The 22,476-nt window shown below is 43.9% G+C and overlaps 1 protein-coding gene across 11 annotated transcripts in view; it reads left to right on the top strand.

Annotated features, from left to right (window-relative positions):
- LOC140702908 (uncharacterized) overlaps positions 1–7,856 on the top strand; it is a 35,437-nt gene extending 27,581 nt beyond the window's left edge. For 4 of the 11 annotated variants that reach the window (XM_078382452.1, XM_078382448.1, XM_078382450.1 and 1 more), the window contains 2 exons: positions 477–577; positions 4,305–7,856. In XM_078382452.1, the coding sequence (XP_078238578.1) occupies positions 4,398–6,779 (2,382 nt within the window). In that variant the 5' untranslated portion in view covers positions 477–577; positions 4,305–4,397 and the 3' untranslated portion in view covers positions 6,780–7,856. Of the gene's footprint in view, positions 1–402; positions 578–3,670; positions 3,776–4,304 lie in introns of all 11 variants that reach the window. The other 7 variants (XM_078382454.1, XM_078382456.1, XM_078382457.1 and 4 more) reach the window with 3 other exon arrangements.
- The last annotated feature ends 14,620 nt before the right edge of the window (positions 7,857–22,476 follow it).

Genomic DNA, 22,476 nt, shown 5'->3' with positions numbered 1-22,476 from the left:
CCTATATGAATGGTGGATTTGTACTTTCACTATAATTAGGATCAAACCCAAGTTCTTTGTTTTGAGGGATTCCAGTGCCTTTGGGCTGAAGGAGTTTGTCCTAATTACCAGTGGAGATGTTCCATTAATCAATCAAATGCTTTATTTTTATCAAGTGGTTCGATGGAATTTGTGATGGAAATCTGAAGGTCCTAACACTTGTCCCTTAATCGCAGACTGCTAGCGCCTTATGATCCCATGCTAGTCCTTTTGAGGCTTCATGGTACATACGACGTGTTTGATTTATATACGCACACAGGCCGCCATGATGCAGGAGCATCCTACGAGTGGCTAACCTCTTTTGCAAAACCATATTCTTCAGGGAAACTACTTAAGCCTTTAATTTTGCTTGTGTTTCCATAGTGACATTCCCCAAGAGATCTATGGCTCCTGAAGTCTTATATACAAATTCTACCAAGGTGTGAATCTCTTTATAGGCTTCTGCCACCTCTACTGCTGGAAAAAGGCTCCTTCCCATTTGAGTCCCTGTTAACCATTTCCAGGCCTCCAGAGAAGACCTCCTGGTGACACGTGTGGCGTGAGTAGAATAACTTGTATCTGATTTAATTCATTATTCAAGAAGGGCCGTTCGGGAAGCAGAATCTGCCCAAAGTCTGTCATAGAGACAGTTGCAAAAAAACTCACTTAATTTCTCTGCAATTTTCATGTACCCCTTTCCCTCCCCTTTCCCTCTCTCACCATCCAGACAGATAGCCGCTTCTCCGACAAGTTTCCTACTTCTAACATATTTAAAGAAGCTTTTGTTATTCTCCCTTATATTGCTGGCCATATGTTCCACAAAGTCTTTCTTTGCCTTTTTATCATCTTCTTACATTTCTTTTGCCAGAATTTATGTTCCTTTTTATTTTCCTCATCTGGGAAAGATTTCCATTTACGGAAGGACCCCTCCTTTCCCATTAAGGCCTCTGTAACTTTGCTTGTTAACTATTCCAACACTTTCTTGGACTTAGTTGAGCCCCCCCTTTCCTTTTTTGCGGTATACACTTCCTGTGGGCCTCTACTACCGTTGTTTTAAAAAGACTAGGCACTCTTGAGATATTTTTTGTAAACTTCCCTTTCAACTTCTTTCTTACTTGCTTCCTCATCTGAGGGAAGTCCACACTTCAGAAATTAAGGCTTTTTGTGTCAAATTTCCATGACACTCTCCCCCCAACATGCACGGCAAAAGAGATGGCAGCGTAGTCGCTATTCCCTAGTGACTCAGCGACATTCCCGCCCCTGTCCTCTTTTGGGCTCCATGAGAAATTGCTCTAAGATGTATCATTTAGCATGTCAAGAAACCCGGTCTCTCTTTCTTGACCTGAGCATGCCTTGGCCCAGTGGATGTGAGGATGATTGATGTTCCTCATGTTTACAATCCTGTCCATTTTGGACACCTCCCTGATTTCTCTCCATTTCCCCCCTCAAATTTTTCCCAACATTTCCCCCTCAAGTTTTTGATCTGGAGGATGATAGCAAGCCCCCCCCCAACTATCACATTACTCCTTGGGGCTGGCAGTTTAACCCACAGTGATTCTATGATGGAGTCAGACCCGCCGTCCATCTCCATTTCTGCTGGATTCTACCCCTTCTTTGACCTTGACGGCCACCCCGCCTCCCACACACTCCTCCCTGTCCCTCCTCTAGAGTTTATCGTCTGGGATTGCAGTATCCCACTGGTTCTCCGAATCCCACCAGGTTTCTGTTATGGCCACTCTCAATCTTCTATCTATCCTCCCAATGTTCCAGTTCTCTCATCTTTGGTCAGACGCTTCGAGCATTTGCCTAAAAGCACCTGCCTCTGGGGTCCCCGAAGAAGGGCGGCATGTTTGCTTTTCCTTCCAGTGGACCAACAATCCCATCCCATCACGCTCCCAGGCCTAATTCCTACACTATCATCACTTTGTTTTTCTCTATCCTCTCCACCCTCATTCCACAGGGATGAGGAGTCTCGAAATGAACACCTCTCGGCTCCTGTTGGCTTTCTCCCGGGATTCAGTTGAAAAGCTGCTCTGCCACCTTTTTAATGTTACGTGACAGCAGTTCAGTTCTGTGTTCATTCAAGTGAAGCCCCTCCCTCTTGTACAAGCCTGGCTTGTCCCAAAAAATTCCTGAGTGCCAAATGAATCTAAACCCCTCCTCTTGACACCATCGTCTCAACCAGATGTGGAGACCCTTGAGCTCCACCTGTCTGAGGACACCCAGCTCTACATCTCCTTTTCTCCAACCACAATGGATCCCGTTCCTTCCCTTCAGCGCTGCCTGGAGGCTGTACTGCAATGGATGCAGAAGAATGGACTGAGGCTGAACCTAGATAAGACGGAGCTCCTGAGGGTGGTCATCCCCTCCATCAGTGGTTTGGGAAACTCCCTCTCTTTTGGGGGAGTGACTCTCACCATCATTAGTGAGGTTCACAGCTTGGGGGTCCATCTGGATCCAGCGCTCACCATGGAAACCCAGGTGGCGTCTATGTTCCGCTCCGCCTATTTCCATCTGTGGCGGATTGCCCAGCTGCGTTCCTATCTTGATGTTGGGGTGCTCACCACTCTGGTCCATGTGCTTTGAGTCTCGAGATTAGACTACTGCAATGCACTCTACGTGGGGCTACCTTTGATATTGACGCAGAAGCTTCAAATGGTGCATAATGAGGTGGCCAGACTTCTCAGTGGGATGAGAAAATATCAGCATATTTTCCCCACTCTGGCTGCCTTGCATTGGCTGCCCATTCATTTCCACACTGATTTCAAAGTGTTAATGATGACATAAAGCACTAAATGGTTCAGGACCTCGATATCTAGCAGAACGCCTCCTCCCACCTAGATATATCCGAATCACTTGTTCTAGCCAGGAAGGATGATTGTGGGGCCTAACACAGAGGGAGGTCCAGAAAGAAAGAACAAGAAACTGGGTCTTCTCGGCAGTGGCCCCTCGGCTTTGGAACAGTCTCCCCTCCGAGATCTGTCTGGCTCCCTCGCTGGGTGTTTTTAAGAGCAAATGTAAGACCTGGCTATTTAGGCAGGCCTTCCCTGTTGTCATCACTTGAATTTCTTCCCCTCCATCTTGAACTGTATTACTATTGTTGTTTTTTATTTTATTATATTCTTTTTATTCCTTTTTTAATGTTAGCTGCCAGAGTAGACTTTGGTCTAGATGGGCGCGGAATAAAATCAATCAATCAATCAAATCAATCAATCAATCAATCAATCAATCAATCAATCAATCAATCAATCAATCAATCAATCAATAGCTGGCCCTGTGCGATTAACAGGTAGCACTTCCAAGAACAATACCTTTGAGGTACAGTAGTATCTCATTTTATGTACACCTTGGCTTACATAATTTCTGGGTTATGAACAGAAATCAGTTCAAAAGAATGTCTTGGTTTAAATGTCTTTCCCCCCCATTACTTTCACTTTGTGATGGAAGTTTCCCTGTGCCTGGAGGCTTGTAGTGCCACGACCATCCCTATGACAACCTATGTTCCAGGTTTTTGTTTTTTTGTTTTGCATAATGTAATGTCCTGGAGGTACAACTTTAATATGTAGCCTCTAGATTTTGTAATATTTAATTTAGCTGGGGTCAAATACCTTCTGAATTTCAATGTTTAAATTCTTTGCTTTTATTCTCACAGATGTGATTTATCAAATTCTTCGCTCCCCTCTTTCCATACACATTGGTTTAAGTACCTAACTCTGGAGCCAGATGTTCGGAGTTGACTTCCCTTCTAGCTGTCCAGGTCTAAGATTATACTAACTATTTCCTTTACCATCTCTGCTTCCTATCCTGTTTTCAGAAGTTCCTGATGATTCTCTACACATAATAGCATTTTATAAATTCTACATCCCATCCCTTTCTTGGACCTGTCCTTTCTCTTCACCTTTTGAATAATAATCTCTGCAGACGTTGTCAGTTCCTGGCATTTGCCACTAATTTCTCTTTACCAGTTCTCGAGTCTAATAATCTAACTACATTCATCAACTTTTATACTTCCTTTCTAACTGTCCTTCTCCCGTTATTCTTTTTTTCTTATAAAATTCCCTTAATTCAATTACTTGTTTTGTTTTTAATCAACTTTGAGAAATTCCTTTCTAATTTTCTGGAAACTTAAGTACAATCATTGGGGAGAATTTGAGAAGGGAAAAAATTAAAATACTTTGAATTTGATGTACTTACTTGGGTGTGGAAATGATCCTACCTGAACACCTCATTCTTGATTCCTCCAGATTTTGGAAGTGATTGTTTCTCTTCTTTTTCGAATCTACCAGATGATGGCCAAGAGAAGAATTGCCCAGTAACATCTGGGGCAACCTGGGCAGGAACTCGCAATCAAGCAAGAAAACAGAGAACTGAAAATAGGAATGACCAGGCATGGACTTCACATGAAAGGAGTAACGCAGGGGAGAAACCACGTAAATGCATGTCACCTCAGTAGACGTCAAAGATCACATGAAGGGGAGAAAGTATATCCATGTACGGAATGTGGAAAGAGCTTCAGTCAGAGTAGTCACCTTAAGTCACATCAAAGGACTCACACTGGGGAGAAGCCACATAAATGCTTAGAATGTGGAAAAAGCTTTAGTCGCAGTGGTACTCTTAGGTTACATCAAAGGACCCACACTGGGGAGAAACCACATAAATGCATGGAATGTGGAAAGAGCTTTAGTCGCAGGGATGCCCTTAGGTTACATCAAAGGACCCACACTGGGGAGAAACCACATAAATGCATGGAATGTGGAAAGAGCTTTAGTCAGAGTGGTGAACTTAGGTTACATCAAAGTGTTCACACTGGGGAGAAACCACATAAATGCATGGAATGTGGAAAGAGCTTTGGTAAGAGTAGTCATCTTAAGTCACATCAAAGGACTCACACTGGGGAGAAACCACATAAATGCTTTGAATGTGGAAAAAGCTTTAGTCGCAGTGATCACCTTAGATCACATCAAAGAACTCACACTGGGGAAAAGCCACATAAATGTATGGAATGTGGAAAGAGATTTAGTCAAAGCAGTACCCTGAGATCACATGAAAGAACTCACACTGGAGAGAAAACACATAAATGCATGGAATGTGGAAAGAGCTTTAGTCGCAGTGCTGTTCTTAGATTACATCAAAGGACTCACACTGGGGAGAAACCTCATAAATGCATAGAATGTGGAAAGAGCTTTAGTCGGAGTAGCACCCTTAGGTTACATCAAAGGATTCACACTGGGGAGAAACCTCATAAATGCATGGAATGTGGAAAGAGCTTTAGTTGGAGTAGCACCCTTAGGTTACATAAAAGGGCTCACACTGGAGAGAAACCACATAAATGCTTGGAATGTGGAAAGAGCTTTAGTTTGAGTAGCACCCTTAGGTTACATCAAAGGACTCACACTGGAGAGAAAGCTCATAAATGCTTGGAATGTGGAAAGAGCTTTATTTCAACTGCTGAACTTAGGTTACATCAAAGGACTCACACTGGGGAGAAACCTCATAAATGCATAGAATGCGGAAAGAGCTTTAGTCGGAGTAGCACCCTTAGGTTCCATCAAAGAACTCACACTGGGGAGAAACCACATAAATGCTTGGAATGTGGAAAGAGCTTTAGTTGCAGTGATCACCTTAGGTTACATCAAAAAACTCACACTGGGGAGAAACCACATAAATGCTTGGAATGTGGAAAGAGCTTTAGTTTGAGTAGCACCCTTAGGTTGCATCAAAGGACTCACACTGGGGAGAAACCTTATAAATGCATAGACTGTACAAAGAGCTTTGTTTCAAGTAGTGCACTTAGGTCACATCAAAGGACTCACACTGGGGACAAACCACATAAATGCTTAGAATGTGGAAAAAGCTTTAGTAGCAATTATGCCCTTAGGTTACATCAAAGGACCCACACTGGGGAGAAACCACATAAATGCATGGAATGTGGAAAGAGCTTTAGTCAGAGTGGTGACCTTAAGTTACATCAAAGGACCCACACTGGGGAGAAACCACATAAATGCATGGAATGTGGAAAGAGCTTTGGTAAGAGTAGTCATCTTAACTCACATCAAAGGACTCACACTGGGGAGAAACCACATAAATGCTTTGAATGTGGAAAGAGCTTTATTTCAAGTGGTGAACTTAGGTCACATCAAAGAACTCACACTGGGGAGAAACCTCATAAATGCATGGAATGTGGAAAGAGCTTTAGTTGGAGTAGCACCCTTAGGTTACATCAAAGGACTCACACTGGGGAGAAACCACATGAATGCCTGGAATGTGGAAAGAGCTTTAGTTGGAGTAGCACCCTTAGGTTGCATCAAAGGACTCACACTGGAGAGAAAGCTCATAAATGCATGGAATGTGGAAAGAGCTTTAGTCGCAGTGATCACCTCAGGTTACATCAAAGAACTCACAATGGGGAGAAACCTCATAAATGCATAGAATGTGGATATAGCTTTAGTTGGAGTAGCACACTTAGGTTACATCAAAGGACTCACACTGGGGAGAAACCACATAAATGCCTGGAATGTGGAAAGAGCTTTAGTCGAAGCAGTACCCTGAAGTATCATCAAAGGACTCACACTGGGGAGAGACCTCATAAATGCATGGAATGTGGAAAGAGCTTTAGTCGCAGTGATCACCTCAGGTTACATCAAAGAACTCACAATGGGGAGAAACCATATAAATGCATGGAATGTGGAAACAGCTTTATTTCAAGTGGTGAACTTAGGTTACATCAAAGGACTCACACTGGGGAGAAACCTCATAAATGAATGGAATGTGGAAAGAGCTTTAGTAAAAGCAGTACCCTAAGGTCACATCAAAGGACTCACACTGGGGAGAGACCTCATAAATGCATGGAATGTGGTGGGAGCTTTAGTTGCAGTAGTAACCTTAGGAAACATGAAAGAACTCACACTTGGCGGAAACTATAGAAATGCACAGAATGTGGAAAGAGTTCCTGATAAGTTGAGTACGCAGTAGGAGGTCATTCTGTTTTCTTCTGGTTTCCTTTGAAAATACTAAGCAACCAAATGCTGACATAATGCAAAACTGAAAGAAAATAGAAAAAAGGAGTGTATTTTGAAGTACCACTTGTGATTCATTTTACTTCTATCATTAGTTGACAGAGATATCACAAAATACACTTGAGCCTTGTGATAAATGAAAATAAGCATATATTGTGCCATGGAAACTTTTACAAATTTAGTGTAAAAAGAAAAAGGTGGATATTCTAATGCTAACTGATAAAAGAAAAGCAAGTAATGAAGAGAGAAAAGCTGTCATTTGTTTTATAAGGCTTTACCCTCATAAATAATAACAGGAATTGAGTTTTTAAAAGGGTACCATTTAATATGTATTCTGTATTGTTTATGAAGAACTAGGCATTTCTGTGCTATTGTAGTGAGAGTTTTCTGCTTTGTATTGGCAAGGATTGTTGGAGTGGAAATTTTGGTTTTTCAAGCTCTGGTCTCTTTGGGCCCTGGACTGCACTGGGTCGGAGGTGACCAAATCCTTTGATCTTTAACGTCTGAGCTTCTCAGAGGCTGGGAAACCCAAGCCTTGGGAAGATTTGGTTTTGCTGACTTAATGGAGGAATATTAACATTGGGAGATATCTCACAAAAACTGTTATTAGAATGGAACAGAGTACCGTAGATGTTTGTTTTCAAGGAGTACAAGAAAATGGAACTGATGCTGGATGATAACCATGAGGCACTGACAGCCAGCAATGGATTTTACTCATACCTGGGAGAGAAGAACAACCTAGAGACAAGCAGTGCTTTTTTTTTTACTTTGTATATATTTATTTTAGAAATTTAAATACTTTTGCATGTCTTTTATTGAAAATTATAAGTTTTTTATTTATTTATTTATTTATTTATTTATTTGATTTATACCCCGCCTATCTGGTCCGCACGGACCAGTCAGCAAAAACAAGACCTGGAGCTGATTGTGGCTCTGATCATCAGCTTCTCATAGCAAAATTCAAGCTTAAACTGAAGAGAGTAGGAAAAACCACTGGGCCACTCAGGTATAATCTAAACCAAATCCCTTATGAATACACAGTGGAAGTAAAGAACAGATTTAAGGAACTAGATTTGGTGGACAGAGTGCCTGAAGAACTTTGGATAGAGGCTCGTAACATTGTACCGGAGGCATTGGCTATATAAAAGGAATGTTTTATGCAAAGATGGACAAGATAAAGGATAAAAATGGGAGAGACCTAACAGAAGCAGAAGACATCAAGAAGAGGTGGCAAGAATACAAAATTGGTGTAAAAAGGGAAAATGATTGACTTTTTAAAAAAATAAACATTTTATTAGTTTTTCAACCTATCTACATTAGTTTGTGCTTGTCAAACATCGTGTTACATGTTTGCTTACAGTTATTTGTTTTTAACATCTCAGTGTCTTCCCAATTATCCCCCAAATTCCAAACATCTTTCAAACATTCAAACTATTCATATACATATTTTGATATATAGTATGGCTATTATCATAACACTACTTTCATAATATACAATATTCTCAAGTCTTCTAATAGCATTCTTATTAAAGGTAGTTCCAGGTCCATACTCCAGCTTTATATCTAGTTTAGTTTACCTAAAATGAAAGACCACCATATTACATCTATCCTGATTAGGGCTCCCTTGTTTCAATTTAGTTCTACTTTTTAATATAAAGAATACAATATACCCTTTTACAATTCTTGCTGTTAAATATATACATGTTTTCCAACATTAAAGGGCCCCTTTTCGTTTTTCCCTTTCATCTTTCTAAGTAATTCCCTCTCATTTCCCTATTTTCACTTTGTGTTCTTGTATCTCTAAGCATTATGCCATCTTTCATGCCCTCTGAAACTATTTTGTGCATCTGGTTTATGTCCACTAGCTCTTTAAGCACTTGGTCTATCTTCGATGGGTTTTCCAGGCTTCTTTAGGTTAATTTTACTATTTTTGTCCCCTTGTCTTCCCTTAGTACTCTCCTCTGGTCGAAAATTGAGGTTTCTTTTAGGTTAGTTCCTCCGGCTCCTCTTTTGATTGGTATACATCATCTGGCACATTTCCTTCTTCGTTGTTCCCAATTGCTTGTTGACTATAATTTTCCCGATGTTGATTGGATAATTTTGCCTCTTGATAGTGGGATCTCACTTTCTCTAGTATTGTTTGAAGAGCAGATTTTGTTTCCTCCCAAAATTGTCCTTGTGCCATTCTGTTCCAGATGCCCACCAGCTTAAGCCAAAGTTCAAGGCCCCCAAGTCTCACAGTCCAATTCAATGTAGAATGCATTAGTTGTATCCATGGCCAGATGGCCTAATTTCCACGGGTTTATGCCAGCTAGTCAGTTTGGCTAAATAGGCCTGGACCAAAATTCAGAAGCACCAAGTCTTACAGTTCAATTCTGTGTTTGTAGCCATGTCCTGGTAGCCTAATTTCCACATTTCTGCATCGACAAAAACTGAGATTCCAAGTCTCTGGAGATAGTTCCAAAAGGTTTACTTTGGGCCAAGGTGCAGTATAGCAGTCCAGCTGCCATACAGGTCGATGAAGGAATGAAGACACAAGGACTAACGCATGAGTTTAATAGGCAAAGCAGCATAGGGAACAGCTCAGCCGGACTCTTATCTTGTCCAGAGTCCGAAAGGAATCTGAAAACCCTTTCTGTGCCTCTCTTTATTATCTTAGATACACCTCATACTGCGGCATTTCTAAACCAATCAACTATGTTCGTTAAACATATTACCTGTGTAATTTTAGGCGCATGCGTGAGTTATATACATTCCATATAAGGAAGCAAAAAGCTAGCATGTATGTGTGCTACAACATAACTGTTACATAGTTTTACTAAAGACCAGCAAATGCAATGTGTAGAAGCAAGCATAGCAAACATATTCCCACAGTGCAGTTTAAAGAAAAAACCACTTTAGGGTTAATTTTATCCAGCCGGGCATAAAAAAAATCAAAGAGAGATGAACAGGAATGTTCAAGGTCAGTGTTTCTAGGCGTTATGCCAAAAGAGTTCAGGTAGACAAAACAAGAGTCGGAACATGAATCAAAACTTGTCTAGTAATAACTTATGAGAAAATTCCCAAATTATAATGTTCTTAAAGTATTTAAATGTATTTGAATGAGTACAGTAGTTAATTTCAATTAATCTTCATAATATTTTTCCATATCAACTATCCTCTCTCCAGATTATCTGCCGCTAATAATTCATGAGAGCGATAGAAGGTTCTTTTTCCTATATATAGGAATTGTATTGTCCAGGGGTAATCAGAAGCAATTAGTTATCTCACCCGTAGTAACGTTGATGTTGTATCGCTTGATTGTTGTTCTTATTAGTCGGCTGCCGACGACTCGCAAGCAAAGATTGCTTGTTTCTGCCCGTTGGCTGATTAGGGAGTTTCCTGGATCGAACGGGGTGGCCGCCGCCCCCCCGTGAGCAACAGGCTTCCCCCCCCCAGTTCACCACCCCTCCAGGGTGGTTCCGAACCCGTATGGTGTCCCAAGCAGGTCAGAATTTCAGCCCAGGGGACAGAGCTCTGTCCTCCTGTTGCTGTCACGTCGCAGCATCGAGCCAGAAGTCCTCATGATTGACGTTTTTAAGGCCAACTGATGAAAGAAAAACAAGTCGTGAAGAGAGAAAAACTAATTTATTTTATCCTCCTAAATAATAATAGTAATTGAATTTTAAAGAGGGTACCAATGAATTTGTATTACTTATTTTTTATGAAACAAATTTTATATATTTTGTATTATTTATGAAGAACTAGGCTCTTTTATGCTATTACAGTGGTGCCTCACGCGACAAATGCCTCGCGGGATGAGAAAAATTGCAAGATGAACAGGTCTTGTGAGTTTTTTGGTGGCTCGCAAGACAGGCCGTCTTGCAATATTTTTTGTCTTGCGACGTGGGTATCCCATAGGAACGCATTGAAATTTAATTAATGCATTTCTATGGGGGGGAAGTCAGAAAAAAATCACTTACCTGGTAGTAAGACTGAGTAGACTGAGGCCCGCTCCTCCTTGGTAGCCCCGGAACAGTTGGACTTTAGCGCTGAACAGCTGACAGTCAGGAACCAGCAGAGAGGCGGCAGCCAGTTTGGAGAGGCGGTAGCCATTTTGAGATGGTCACGATCCGCCTCCTCTAACGGAATCCTTGACCGGTCGGACCGAGAGTAATTGGAAGTCTGTGCACCCTCATGCAGCTGGGTTGAGTCCTAGGTGACCTCAGCCAAGGCATGCAACAAACGTCTTACAAGTCTGCCCTAAAAAGATACTTGCTCAACCATAAGAAAAACAAGAAGAAATTACCGATGAGCTTTGTATTTCTCAGACCCACTTTGCTCAATAAAGTAGGACTCAGTAGCTTAATGTGGCCTTGCTTCCCCCTCAGGGTATTGCTAAGACAGCTTCACTGTTCAAGACACCAAAGGATTTTATATTTATTATTTTATTGAAAAAATATAGATTTACAAAATAAAGTCAGTTTGATGCAAAAGCATAGCATATTACCGTTTTCAAGGCTTATTACAAAATAGAAATGAAGCAATAATTCCCTTCAATTACAATAGCTCTAAAAATCCCTAAAAATCTCTAAAAGCTTTCTTAGGGTAGGCAGAAGACATAAAGCCCCCCTTCCTCTCTTTCCTGTCTTCCTACATCTCCCTCAGTCCTTTACCTGCGCTGGGCAGCAGGCAACCAGACCTAGAAAAACTACGATGGAAAAAGCAGACCAAAAATTGTAAAACAAAGAAGAGATCTCTGCACATAGTAAAAGTTCATTTTTCAAGCTTCTTTGGAGCCACCCTTCTCCGTCTTTCAAGCTGTCATCCAATCACAGCATGAGGTAATGGAAACAGTCCCTCCTTCTCATGAGAAACAGGTGTTGTTTTTCTCAGTCCATCTCCTTCTACGCCACAACAAGAGTCTGGTCTTCTCATCTTGTAATGGCTTATCCTGGCCTAAAGGAAAACATTCCCACAGCCCTCTGGAAATACACTCCCAGCATGCAAAATCACTTCTACAGAGAACCAATATGGAATCCATTTTCCATTGTTCACAACTACACCTGCATTTGCAAAAGTGCTTTTTAATAAAGGAGAGCTGCTTGAATTTGTGGTTGTCTGATGGCAGTTTGTTGAGCAGGACTGTGAGCGTTCCTCACACCCTGTTCCCTTAGAAATGCAATGTGAGGATGCTGCCGCTGAAACGGTCTCTCTGTCTGTGTAGCCTGCATTTTGCTGCATCTCTCAAGGCTGGAACTTGGAATTTTTGGATGAGCTGAATCACTGAATTCCCCAAGGATTCAAGGGGCCTCCTCGAGTGTACAGTGGGGTCTTGACTTACGAACGGCCCGAGTTGCATACTTTTCGATTTATGAACTGCTCTGAGAGGAAAATATTTCCTCGACCCACTAACTTTATTTCAAGTTACACACCCCTGCCAAGCTTTGCCTCTGCTCTGGCTGCCGCTTTTCCGTGCTCGGGCAGGCCCTCCCCACACAGCCACACCCCACCCCTGCCGTCTGCTCTCTCCCCCTGACCTGCTCCTGCGGTGGCAGTGGGGCAGAAGCCCTCCACAGGGGGCTCCACTCCCTCCGCTCCCACGTGCTTTGCCTCTCTGCTCCCGGCAAGGAATCTGGCCGCCCACGGTTGCAGGGAGCCCCTTTCGCTCCATGGCCACCCATGCCTTGCCTGACTTCCCTCCCCGGCCGTCTCTTCTCTCTCCTCTCCCCTCACCTGCACCCGGCAAGGAATCTGGCCGCCGCCGCCACCGGGAGCTGGAGCAAAGTCCCCCCCCCCCCGGCAGCCAGGTCCAAACGGAGGCAAGAGACCAGCTCAAAGGTAGGAGAGACTGGCACGGGGGAGTGGGAAGGAAGGACCGAGACTGGGAGGACTTCTCTAGGCAGAGAGCGATGTGGTGTTTCTTCTGGAAGGCAGGCATTTTTGTGCTGGAGGAATGGTTGCTGGATTCTGTGCCTTGCTGTGTGTGTGCGTGGGGGTTTAAGGCTTGGCTTGGCTGAAACGTGTTTTCCAAACTGTTCTGTTGTCTGAAAAGTGCTTGCTTTAAAAGGTGTTCCCTCCCTCCTTTGCTTGCCCCAAACGGGCTTGGCTTGGCTGAGATGTGTTTTGCAAACTCTTCTGCAAACTGCTTCCCCCCTATTGACGTAAGAAAAAGAAAAAAGAAACAAAATATCCCCCTCTAATGGCAGAAGGCGGAATAGCAGCTTCCCATTAGTTTCTATGGACGGAAAAGAGCAGATACGGATTAAATGGTTTTCAATGCATTCTTATGGGAAATGCAGATTTGACATAAGAACTTTTCAACCTAAGAACCACCTTCTAATATGGATTAAGTTCTTAAGTCAAGACCCCACTGTACCTTAAAACACTAAGGGACAGGATTTTGGCCTGGGAGTGCAACCACACGCCCGCCCACCGTTCTGATGGGCTTCCTGTTGGGGCTGGTGGCTGATCCCTGCCTGGACCAAATGCTAAGGTCAGTGTGAAGGAGTGGTAGGAATAGAGGAAAAAGGAGTGAGTGAGCCATCCCCTCAGACCACAAAGACTGAAAAGAAAGAGGAGACAGCAGAGGGTGGAACAGAAGGGGGAAAAGACCTGAACCTTAAGGAAGAGAGAGAGGTGGGGTCAAAGAGGGAAGAAAGGGGAGGGTAGAGGTTTTCCTAACTGGGGAGGAGAAAAAAGGTGCAGGGAAGGTGGAGCAACTGTCAGTTTGGGAAGAGGAAGAGGAAGGAGAAAGAAAGGGATCCCAAGTGTATGGAGCACCAATAAAACAGAGATTAGAAAAAGAGGATAATAATGAGACAAGAAAAGAGAGAGAGGAAACTTATGTGAAGACTCCAGAGTGGCTAGAAGATTTTCCTAATTTCAAGGTGGGGAGAACAATTGCCGGACCCCCCTAAGGTGAAGGCTGAAGAGTTTTTGCCAGATCCAGTGGAATGGACAGTGGTAGTCTCTCCACATGGCCACAGTCCTTGGAGGAATGGGGTTCGGCCGGGACCCATTCATACCAACATCAAGCCGGAAGGCGACAGGGCCCGTCACCCATGCTGCAGGATGATTTGTGCAATCCAAAGCATTCCCTTGGGGAAGCCTGCTGACCAGGAGCAGTTTGGACCAGCTCCCCCCCCGGGTCCCCCCCCCCCCAGGTAAATGAAAAGTTAAACAAAGATGTTGGCACAATTGATCCTATTGAAGTTGTTGTGGACTCTCCTGATGTTAAGCTGAATAAAAAGTTAAGCACACATGAAGAGACTCCATTATTTATTCCTGCCAAAAAAAGAGGCACTTCTCAAACTGTTTACTGAACAGTAAACAAAGAAGGGAGGCTGCCTGGATTACTCTTGTTTGCAACTAAGTAGTTTAGCTGAGAATGTGTCCTTGGTCAGTGATCAGCAACGTGGGAGTCCAGCTGCCCGGATCTGGGAGGGGTGACGTCTGCAAAACCTCCTTTCTCTCCTCCCCCTGCTCCCCATCTTTTGCTTCCCCTTACTCATTGCTGAGGAAACCTACTGATCAAGAAGGCTTTGGACCAGCCCCAAAATGAATGAAGGGAAGTTAAAGGAAGAACTGATGTTATCTTGGACTGAGTCCCCTTTAAATGTTAAACCAACGGACCCTGTTGAAGTTATTGTAGATTCTCCTGATGTTAAGTTAAATAAAGAGTTAAACATGCATGAAGAGACTCCGTTGTTCGTTCCTGCCGAAAAGGAGGAACTGCTCAAATTGTTTATTGAACCCAGTCACAGCCAGAAAGATGACCTGATCCTCTTTCAGGGCCTTTCCTGTGTTCCCATCCACTGAGCCGTTCTGAACATCCTAGCCCAGGATCCTGTTCAATTTGCTTCAGAAAGGTAATCATTTTCTCCGTTCAGGAAGGTGTTTGTCTGTTGCATGGCTGATGGCACATCCAGTTCTGCAACCAGGTGTACACCAGACACACACACCCTGAGATACTGGCCTTCAACTGGCCTTCCTCCTCGTCCCTTCCAGGTTCTTTCCAGGCTTCTCCACAGCTGGGTCAGGATCCCTGAGCAGGCTGCCATGCTTGCAGTGCAATGATACTGGTCCCTCTCCTCCAGGTCAATCTCAGTACTGAGCCAGGTGTGGAAGGTCCCGTCTGAGTTAGGAACCACGTCCCTGTGGAGAGTCTCAGCATCCAAGCCCCCTCCGTTCTTCCTCTACGTGGCATGAATCGCTTTGTGGTAGAAACCTCGAATGTGGCCAATGAGGGTCTCGACACCATAAATGGCCATTTTTGTGAACTACTTTCACTCCTGGAGCCACTGCAAAAACAGCAACCTCTTAACCTGGACTCCTAAACCAACACAACATCAAAAACTGTTTTGACCCCTTCCCCATCCTGACAAGACAATCAATCAATCAATCAATCAATCAATCAATCAATCAATCAATCAATCAATCAATCAATCAATCAATCAATCAATCAATCAATCAAAATACAAACAAAACGTGCAGTGGGCCCAATTTGGTTTTTTCTCAAGGAATCACACAGCTGTCTTGCCTTATTTCCTCCCCTCCAAGGGCACATCCCTCACCTTAAAAAGAAATCAGAAGCAGAAGGAGATGTTTTGGAGCCTCGTGACGCAGTGGTTAAACCGCTGTCCTGCAGCCAAAACTGTGCTCATGACCTGGGGGTTCAAATCTCAGGTAGCTGGCTCAAGGTTGACTCAGCCTTCTATCCTTCCGAGGTCAGTAAAATGAGTACCCAGCTCGCTGGGGGGGGGCAATGTGTAGCCTGCATAATTAATTTGTAAACCGCCCAGAGAGTGCTTGAAGCGCTATGGGGCGGTATATAAGCAGCAAGCTTTGCTTTTTTTGCTTTGCCACCACTTTACTTAAAAATTTTTTTTGGCTATTTCCAGATGTAGCGAAAATCTGACTCTCTGTCTGACCAAAGTTGCCCGGCCTTTGCAACAGGAAGTAACATATATCGCTGTTGGCTTTTATTTGTGCCACGAGTTCAGTTCTTATTTTCTCAGCGCTTGGACCGTGACAAGCTTTGGAACAAAAGGGGTTTTGGGGGGGCATACACAGACTTTGGATGGAGAAGGTGGGGGGAGACAAACAACCACAAGCCTGAATGGACACACCAAGAAAAATACACAAACACACGTGCACACAGAGGGCCCAGGTGCCTTTCTTGGGGGGTCCCTCCTGCCCCTTCAGAGTATCAGGATCTCGCCCCCACCCTGACTTCCCATCTCTCTTTTCCAACACAAACACACAACACACATAAACACAAACAAGCCCCACTAAAGATCCCCCTCGGCCCCAGGAGGAAATGAGGAATGGAGAGCCCCCCCGCCCCCTGGAGGAGTGGGGGGGTATATTTCTCCCCTTTGGGGAATATCTAGGGACATCCCCCACTGCTCTCTCCTCTCTCTCCCCCCGGGGCCATTGCCCACCTCAATCTGGGTCCTCAGGCAAAGTTCCTGTGTAGGGGGTGGGGGCATACGAGGGGCCCCAGAGAAGTGGGGCTTGGAGGTGGAGAGAAGATAAGGGGTCAACTGGGAACGAGGGAGGCTAGATCCAGGCCCCTTAGTCTGCCCTCCGGCCAGGTGGCCTCTGCCTCTTTCTCCCTCACCCCCTCCAACCAGCACTGGAGGGGTAGATCCTGCCGGCCAGTTCCTCTGGTTCCCCCAAGAAAGGGGATCTCTGCTGGAAAGTTTTCTCCTGGCTGCCAGGAAGAGCCCTTTCCGGGGGTCGGGTCCCAAAGGCCGCCTTCAGGGCCAGCCCGTTTCCCAAAGGCCGGCTCCTTGTTTCCATAGACGAACCACCTCTCCTGCGGCCTCTGATTTTGGAGGCTCCTCTTGACAGACGGACGGAGGGGGCTTTGGGAAGAGACAGAAGAAGAAGACTCGTCCCTCCTAGATGGAGCGCTGGAGAAAATAAAAAGAGAAATGCAACCCAGAAAGAGTCCCTCCTCACAGGGATCATTTCAGCCTTTGCATCTGGGGGTGGGTGAGAGGCAGGTCTTTTGTAAAGCCAATGGCTCTGAAGCGTCCATTCCAAAACAACCCAGGCATCACGATAGGAGGGGGGGAGCCAGCCACAAGACCCCACCACCTGCATCCCTCCCAGCTCCTGCCAGGGTTGTGAGTGAAGTCAGAGGGAAGAGCAGGAGTGGGTAGGTTGGATGATAGCTGGGAATGTTGTTGATGATGGATACTTCATTTCTATGCCACCCATTTGGCAGCCAAGGCAGCTGCTGATGCCCCTGCAACGGAGGGAAGTTCCCTGCACAGGAACCAGGCCCTGACCTGAATCCTGACCCTCCATTCCCCCCCATAGCAATGGGGGCAGGAGAGCCCCTTGGGAGAGGGGCTGCCCATTTCCTACACTAGGAAAACTGTGTGGGTGGGTGGGTGGAGTCTTGTGTGAGGTTTGGTAGTGATGATTTTGGGTTAAAAAATATTCTCAGGAAATTGTCTGAATCTCCTCTTGGTTTCCCCTTTGCCTGTATATCTCATACTGTATATATTGTTGTTGTAAGCGATCAGCTCCCCTAGAGCAGTGGTTCTTAACCTGGGCGATAATGCCCCCCCAGGGGGCGATTTCATTTTTCAGGGGGGCGGTAGAACGAAAAGGTGCGGCATGGGGGCACTGGAGCAGAAGGGGGGCGGTAGGGGGGCGCTGGAGCAAGCCAAACCTGTGAAGATGGCTGCAGCCTTTTTAGTGTGCATGAATATATATTTTCCTCCAATTTTAATTTAGTTTCAGAGTTTTTGTCTTGAAATTTGTAGTTCCTGCATTGCAGCTTGTTTTTATGCCCTTTTTATATTTCTTTTTGAGTCTTAAAATTCCCTTGCAACTAAATCATTAAATGTTACTTTTTGGGGGCATTTCATTTTCTTGGAATTGAATTTTGTTTTCAGGGGTCATTGGATTTAAGTGTCTTAAATGAATGAATGAATGAATGAATAAATAAATAAATAAATAAATACTGTAAATAAATAAATAAATAAATAAATAAATAAATAAATAAATAAATAAATAAATAAATAAATAAGATATCATCACCACGGGGAGGGGGCGATGATAACTTCCTCAATGGCTCAAGGGGGCGTTTCTTTCAAAAAGGTTAAAAACCACTGCCCTAGAGGATGCTAGATCGTTTGGACAGAGAGTAATTAGGAGTTTGCACACCCTTAAGTTGCTGGGTTGAGTCCTGGTAACTCAGCAAAGGCCTGTGCCAAACACCCTCTTACAAGTCTGCCCTAATAAGAACACCTCTGTACCTTAGGAAAATTCAAAAAGCCAAACATATGAGCTTTGTAGTCCTTAGACTCAATATGCTCAACAGGTTAGGACTCAGTAGCATGAAGTGGCCTAAGTTTCCCCCTCAGGGTGACACTAGGACAGCTTTACTGTTCAAGAGACCAATTGATTTTTATAATTATTATTTTATTAAAGAAAATAGAAAATTCCATAAAGAAGAGTAAATTTATGCATAAGCAAGCAAAAGATCATTTTCCAGGTTGATTACAAAATACTGTAGAAATGAAGCAATGAATCCATTAAAATACAAAAACACTGAAAATCCCCCAAATCCCCCAAAATTATAAAAAGCTACCTAAGGGAAGGCAAAAAAGCAAAAGCCCCCCTCCTTCTAAAATTCCCTACATTTTGCACTGTCCTTTTACTTGCACTGAGTAGCAAGCAACCAGACCTAGAAAAACTACATAGTCCAAAAAGATAATCCACAGGAAAGAATCCATGAATGAGTCAAAGTATGTCCCAAAGAATGTCCATAGTAAAAGGAATAAATCCAAGTGAGAAAAAGAATGAATAATGAATCCTGAACCCCGAATCAATGAATCCCCCTGTCCATAGTAAAAAATAAAAAAAAATTCCTTTTTCAAGCTTCGCTGGCACATCCCTGATTTCCCATCTCTCACGCTGTCATCCAATCACGGCATGAAATTAAGTAAACAGTCCCCCTTTATCTTCTTTCTTCTATGCTCTGTCTTCTTCCCAAGGGTAACAGGTGTGGTTTGTCCTGGCCGTATGCAATTGCCACAACAAGGTCCATCCTTCTTATCTAGGAATGTTCTTCTCAGGCCTACAGAAAAACATTCCCCCCTCTTTCTGGAAAAATACACTGTCAGCATTGCAGATATCATTTATACAGAGAAACAAAATGCCATCCATTTTATATTGTACACTACTACAAATCCCATCTTCAGTACAAGATCTAAACCACATAAACCATCATCATGACAGTTGTTGTTTAGCCGCCAAGTCGTTTCCGACTCTTCGTGACCCCATAGACCAGAGCACGCCAGGCCCTCCTGTCTTCCACTGCCTCCCGGAGTTGTGTCAGATTCATGTTGGTAGTTGTTGTGGGTTTTTCGGGCTCTCTGGCCCTGTTCTGAAGGTTGTTCTTCCTAACGTTTCACCAGTCTCTGTGGCCGGCATCTTCAGAGGACAGGATTCAGAACTGCACCAGAGCAAAGAGTTCTGAATCCTGTCCTCTGAAGATGCCGGCCACAGAGACTGGCGAAGGAAGAGCAACCTTCAGAACAGGGCCAAAGAGCCTGAAAAATGCACAACAAATATGCAAAAGTATTTAAACTTTACAAATATATATATAGAAAGTTTAAAAGCACTATTTGGCTGTGTGTTAACACAGAAAATTTTGTTCTCACCCAGCCATGTGTAAAATCCATTGCCGGCTGTCACCTCCACATGGTTATCTTTCCGCTCTTCCAAGGACTTTCACCCGGCATCAGTTCCATCATCTGTTGTACTCCATGAAACCAAAAATCTACGGTTCTCAGTTCCTTTCTAAGAACAGTTTGTGGGAGGTCTCTCCCAATTTTTATATGTCTTTGTTCTGCATCAGTCAGCAAAACCAAATCTTCCTAAGGCTTTGGTTTCCCAGCCTCCAAGAAGCTCAGATGTTAAGGATCAAAGGATTTGGTCACCTCTGACCCAGTGCAGTCCAGGGCCCGAAGAGATCAGAGCTTGAAAAACCAAAATTTCCACTCCTTCCAACAATCCCTACCATTACAAAGCAGCATACAGTTGTGCCTCGCTATAAGATTGCCTCGTATAACGACAAAACTGTATTACGATGATCTTTTTGTGATCACAAAAGCGATCGCAAAACGATGGTCAGAATGTTTTTTTTTTTTTGCTTTGCGAAGATCAGTTCCCTGCTTTGGGAACCAATTCTTCACAAAACAACGATCGCTGAACAGCAGATTGGTGGTTCCAAAATGGCCACCAAAAAATGGCTCCCAGCTGTTCCTGTGACGGATTCCTCACAAGACAGGCAGCGAAAATGGTTGCCATATGGAGGATCTTCGCTGGACAGTGAGTTTTGACCCCATTGAAATGCATTGAAGGGGTTTCAATGCGTTTCAATGGGGTTTTTCTTTTCGCTTTATGGTGTTTTCGCTTAACAGCGATTTTCCTGGCATGGTTTAACATCGTTAAGCGAGGCACCACTGTACTCTCAATACGATATATTTTTTAAAAATAGAGAATACAGATTCATTGGTACCCTCTTCATGAATATTTTATCCATGAAGAACCAGGTATTTCTATATTTTAAAAATAGAGAATACAAATTCATTAGTACCCTCTTTAAAACTCAATTACTATTATTATTTTTGAGGAGCTTAAAAAGATGGCACTGTGAGCAGACACATTTCTGTACAGCTCCGGCATAATCTCTATTACTTGGTAGATTACCAAGCCAAACAGAAGTTTCTTCCCTGTTTTTCTGCTTCTGTTTCTCCTTTTGGATAACGTTCTTTGAAACTATGGGGAAGACGAGAAGATCCAAACACCCTCTCAGGCAAGAGAACTTGCCAATAAAGACATCAAAACAGAGGCGGCTGGAAGACTGCCCGGCATGGTCAGACGCTGCAGACCCAGAGGGTGAGTTTGTTAGACCTGGCTCTCCTGGTTCCCTAATCAGAGATTTCGCAGAAGACCAGTTGTCACCCTCCTTGACTTCACAAGATACCCAGTCCTCACAGAGTGAGAATTCTTTTAGCAATTACTTTTTAACTCTGCTTGGCAAACACTGCACAATTACTGGAAAGACAATTTTATATATATGTCAACAGCTTAACTCTATCATAGTTCAGCTGGACAAGCTTAACAAGACTATTCTGCCCATATCTTTATGCCCCGGACAAGACACAGGACCTCACTCTAATTGCCCAGAAAGAACCAGAAAATTAACTGTACCTGATACTCGGATGTGTGCAGAGGTTTCCAAGGAGACAAGCCACTCCCTAATGAGAAATCAAACTGTGTTAGAGGTCTGGGACACTCCGCTAAACAAGGGTAGATGGACAGACAAACAACATGTGCTCAATTCACTGGGCAGCCTTTTATGCTTGGATAGTCGTAAGATTGATTTATTAGAAATGACACGTCTCCCGTGGTGCTTCCGGTGGCCGCGCTGCTTCCGTGTGCTGCTGAAGTTCAAAAGTCTCAGAATTCCCCATTTACTTCATGAGAAAAAAATATCTTCTTGAATTTTACAATATATTCTTGCATAGAGTGTTCAGCGACATGTCTATTAAATCACTGATACCAAAGAACATGCTGAAATGCTCCTTATCAGCTTCCTCTGAAACTCCAAGGCCAAGTCTTGTACAGCTGCCCAGCCTGCAGCTAAGAGACAACGGCCGTCAGAATACAAGCATCAGAGCTGACTCTCCATCTGCTAAGAGCCCAGGTGTTCCTTCTCTATTATCTGAACTAAAAGCAGCAACTAACAATATCGGAAGCTCCTTAGTTAAGCTAAAATCATCTCATCCTGAGCCTTGCGTGGAAACACACCCGCCCCGTCCCAGTTCAAGCAGTGCCCAGGACATTGAAAAAGGCAAAGGGAAGAGGAAAAGTAAGGAATTATGCAGTGATTCTCCTCTTGACCCTTCAGTATCCATGTCTACAGCTGATGCATTGGGAAATACACTCCCTGGGCCAAAGCCACCAAGCCTCTCGTCCGAACAAAAGACCGCCACTAAGGACCTGATCATTCCTGATCCAGACACATCAGTAGATCTGATGTCACTAGTATCGCCAGCCAGACCCTCAATCGAAACACCGGGACAACCGGAAACAATTGGCATTTCCTCAAAAAAAGTTGCATCGAGGGAGAGACTGCCTATGATGAAGCCCAAACCATTCCGACCTTGGAGCACCTCTCTTGGAAGTCCATTGACGTGTGTCCTCAGAATGAGCCACTGTCCACCTTATCACTCATACGGTCCAGCTCCAGCTCCACCAACGGTCCCGACCTAGGAGAACTTCTACTGCAGCGTGATATTGATATAGACAGTGAGACTTTGCCTAACAAGGCCATTGATGGGTTCAAAGTGCTGCCACGGGAAAACCAGAACCTGGTGCTCAAGAAGATAGAGGCACTAAGGCAGGAGATGAGGACCCTAGTCGAATC

This window comes from Pogona vitticeps, chromosome W (assembly GCF_051106095.1).
Source record: "Pogona vitticeps strain Pit_001003342236 chromosome W, PviZW2.1, whole genome shotgun sequence".
NCBI classification, from domain to species: Eukaryota; Metazoa; Chordata; class Lepidosauria; order Squamata; family Agamidae; genus Pogona; species Pogona vitticeps.
Note: the sequence above shows the minus strand (reverse complement) of the source record. Positions and strands in the feature narration are given on the sequence as shown.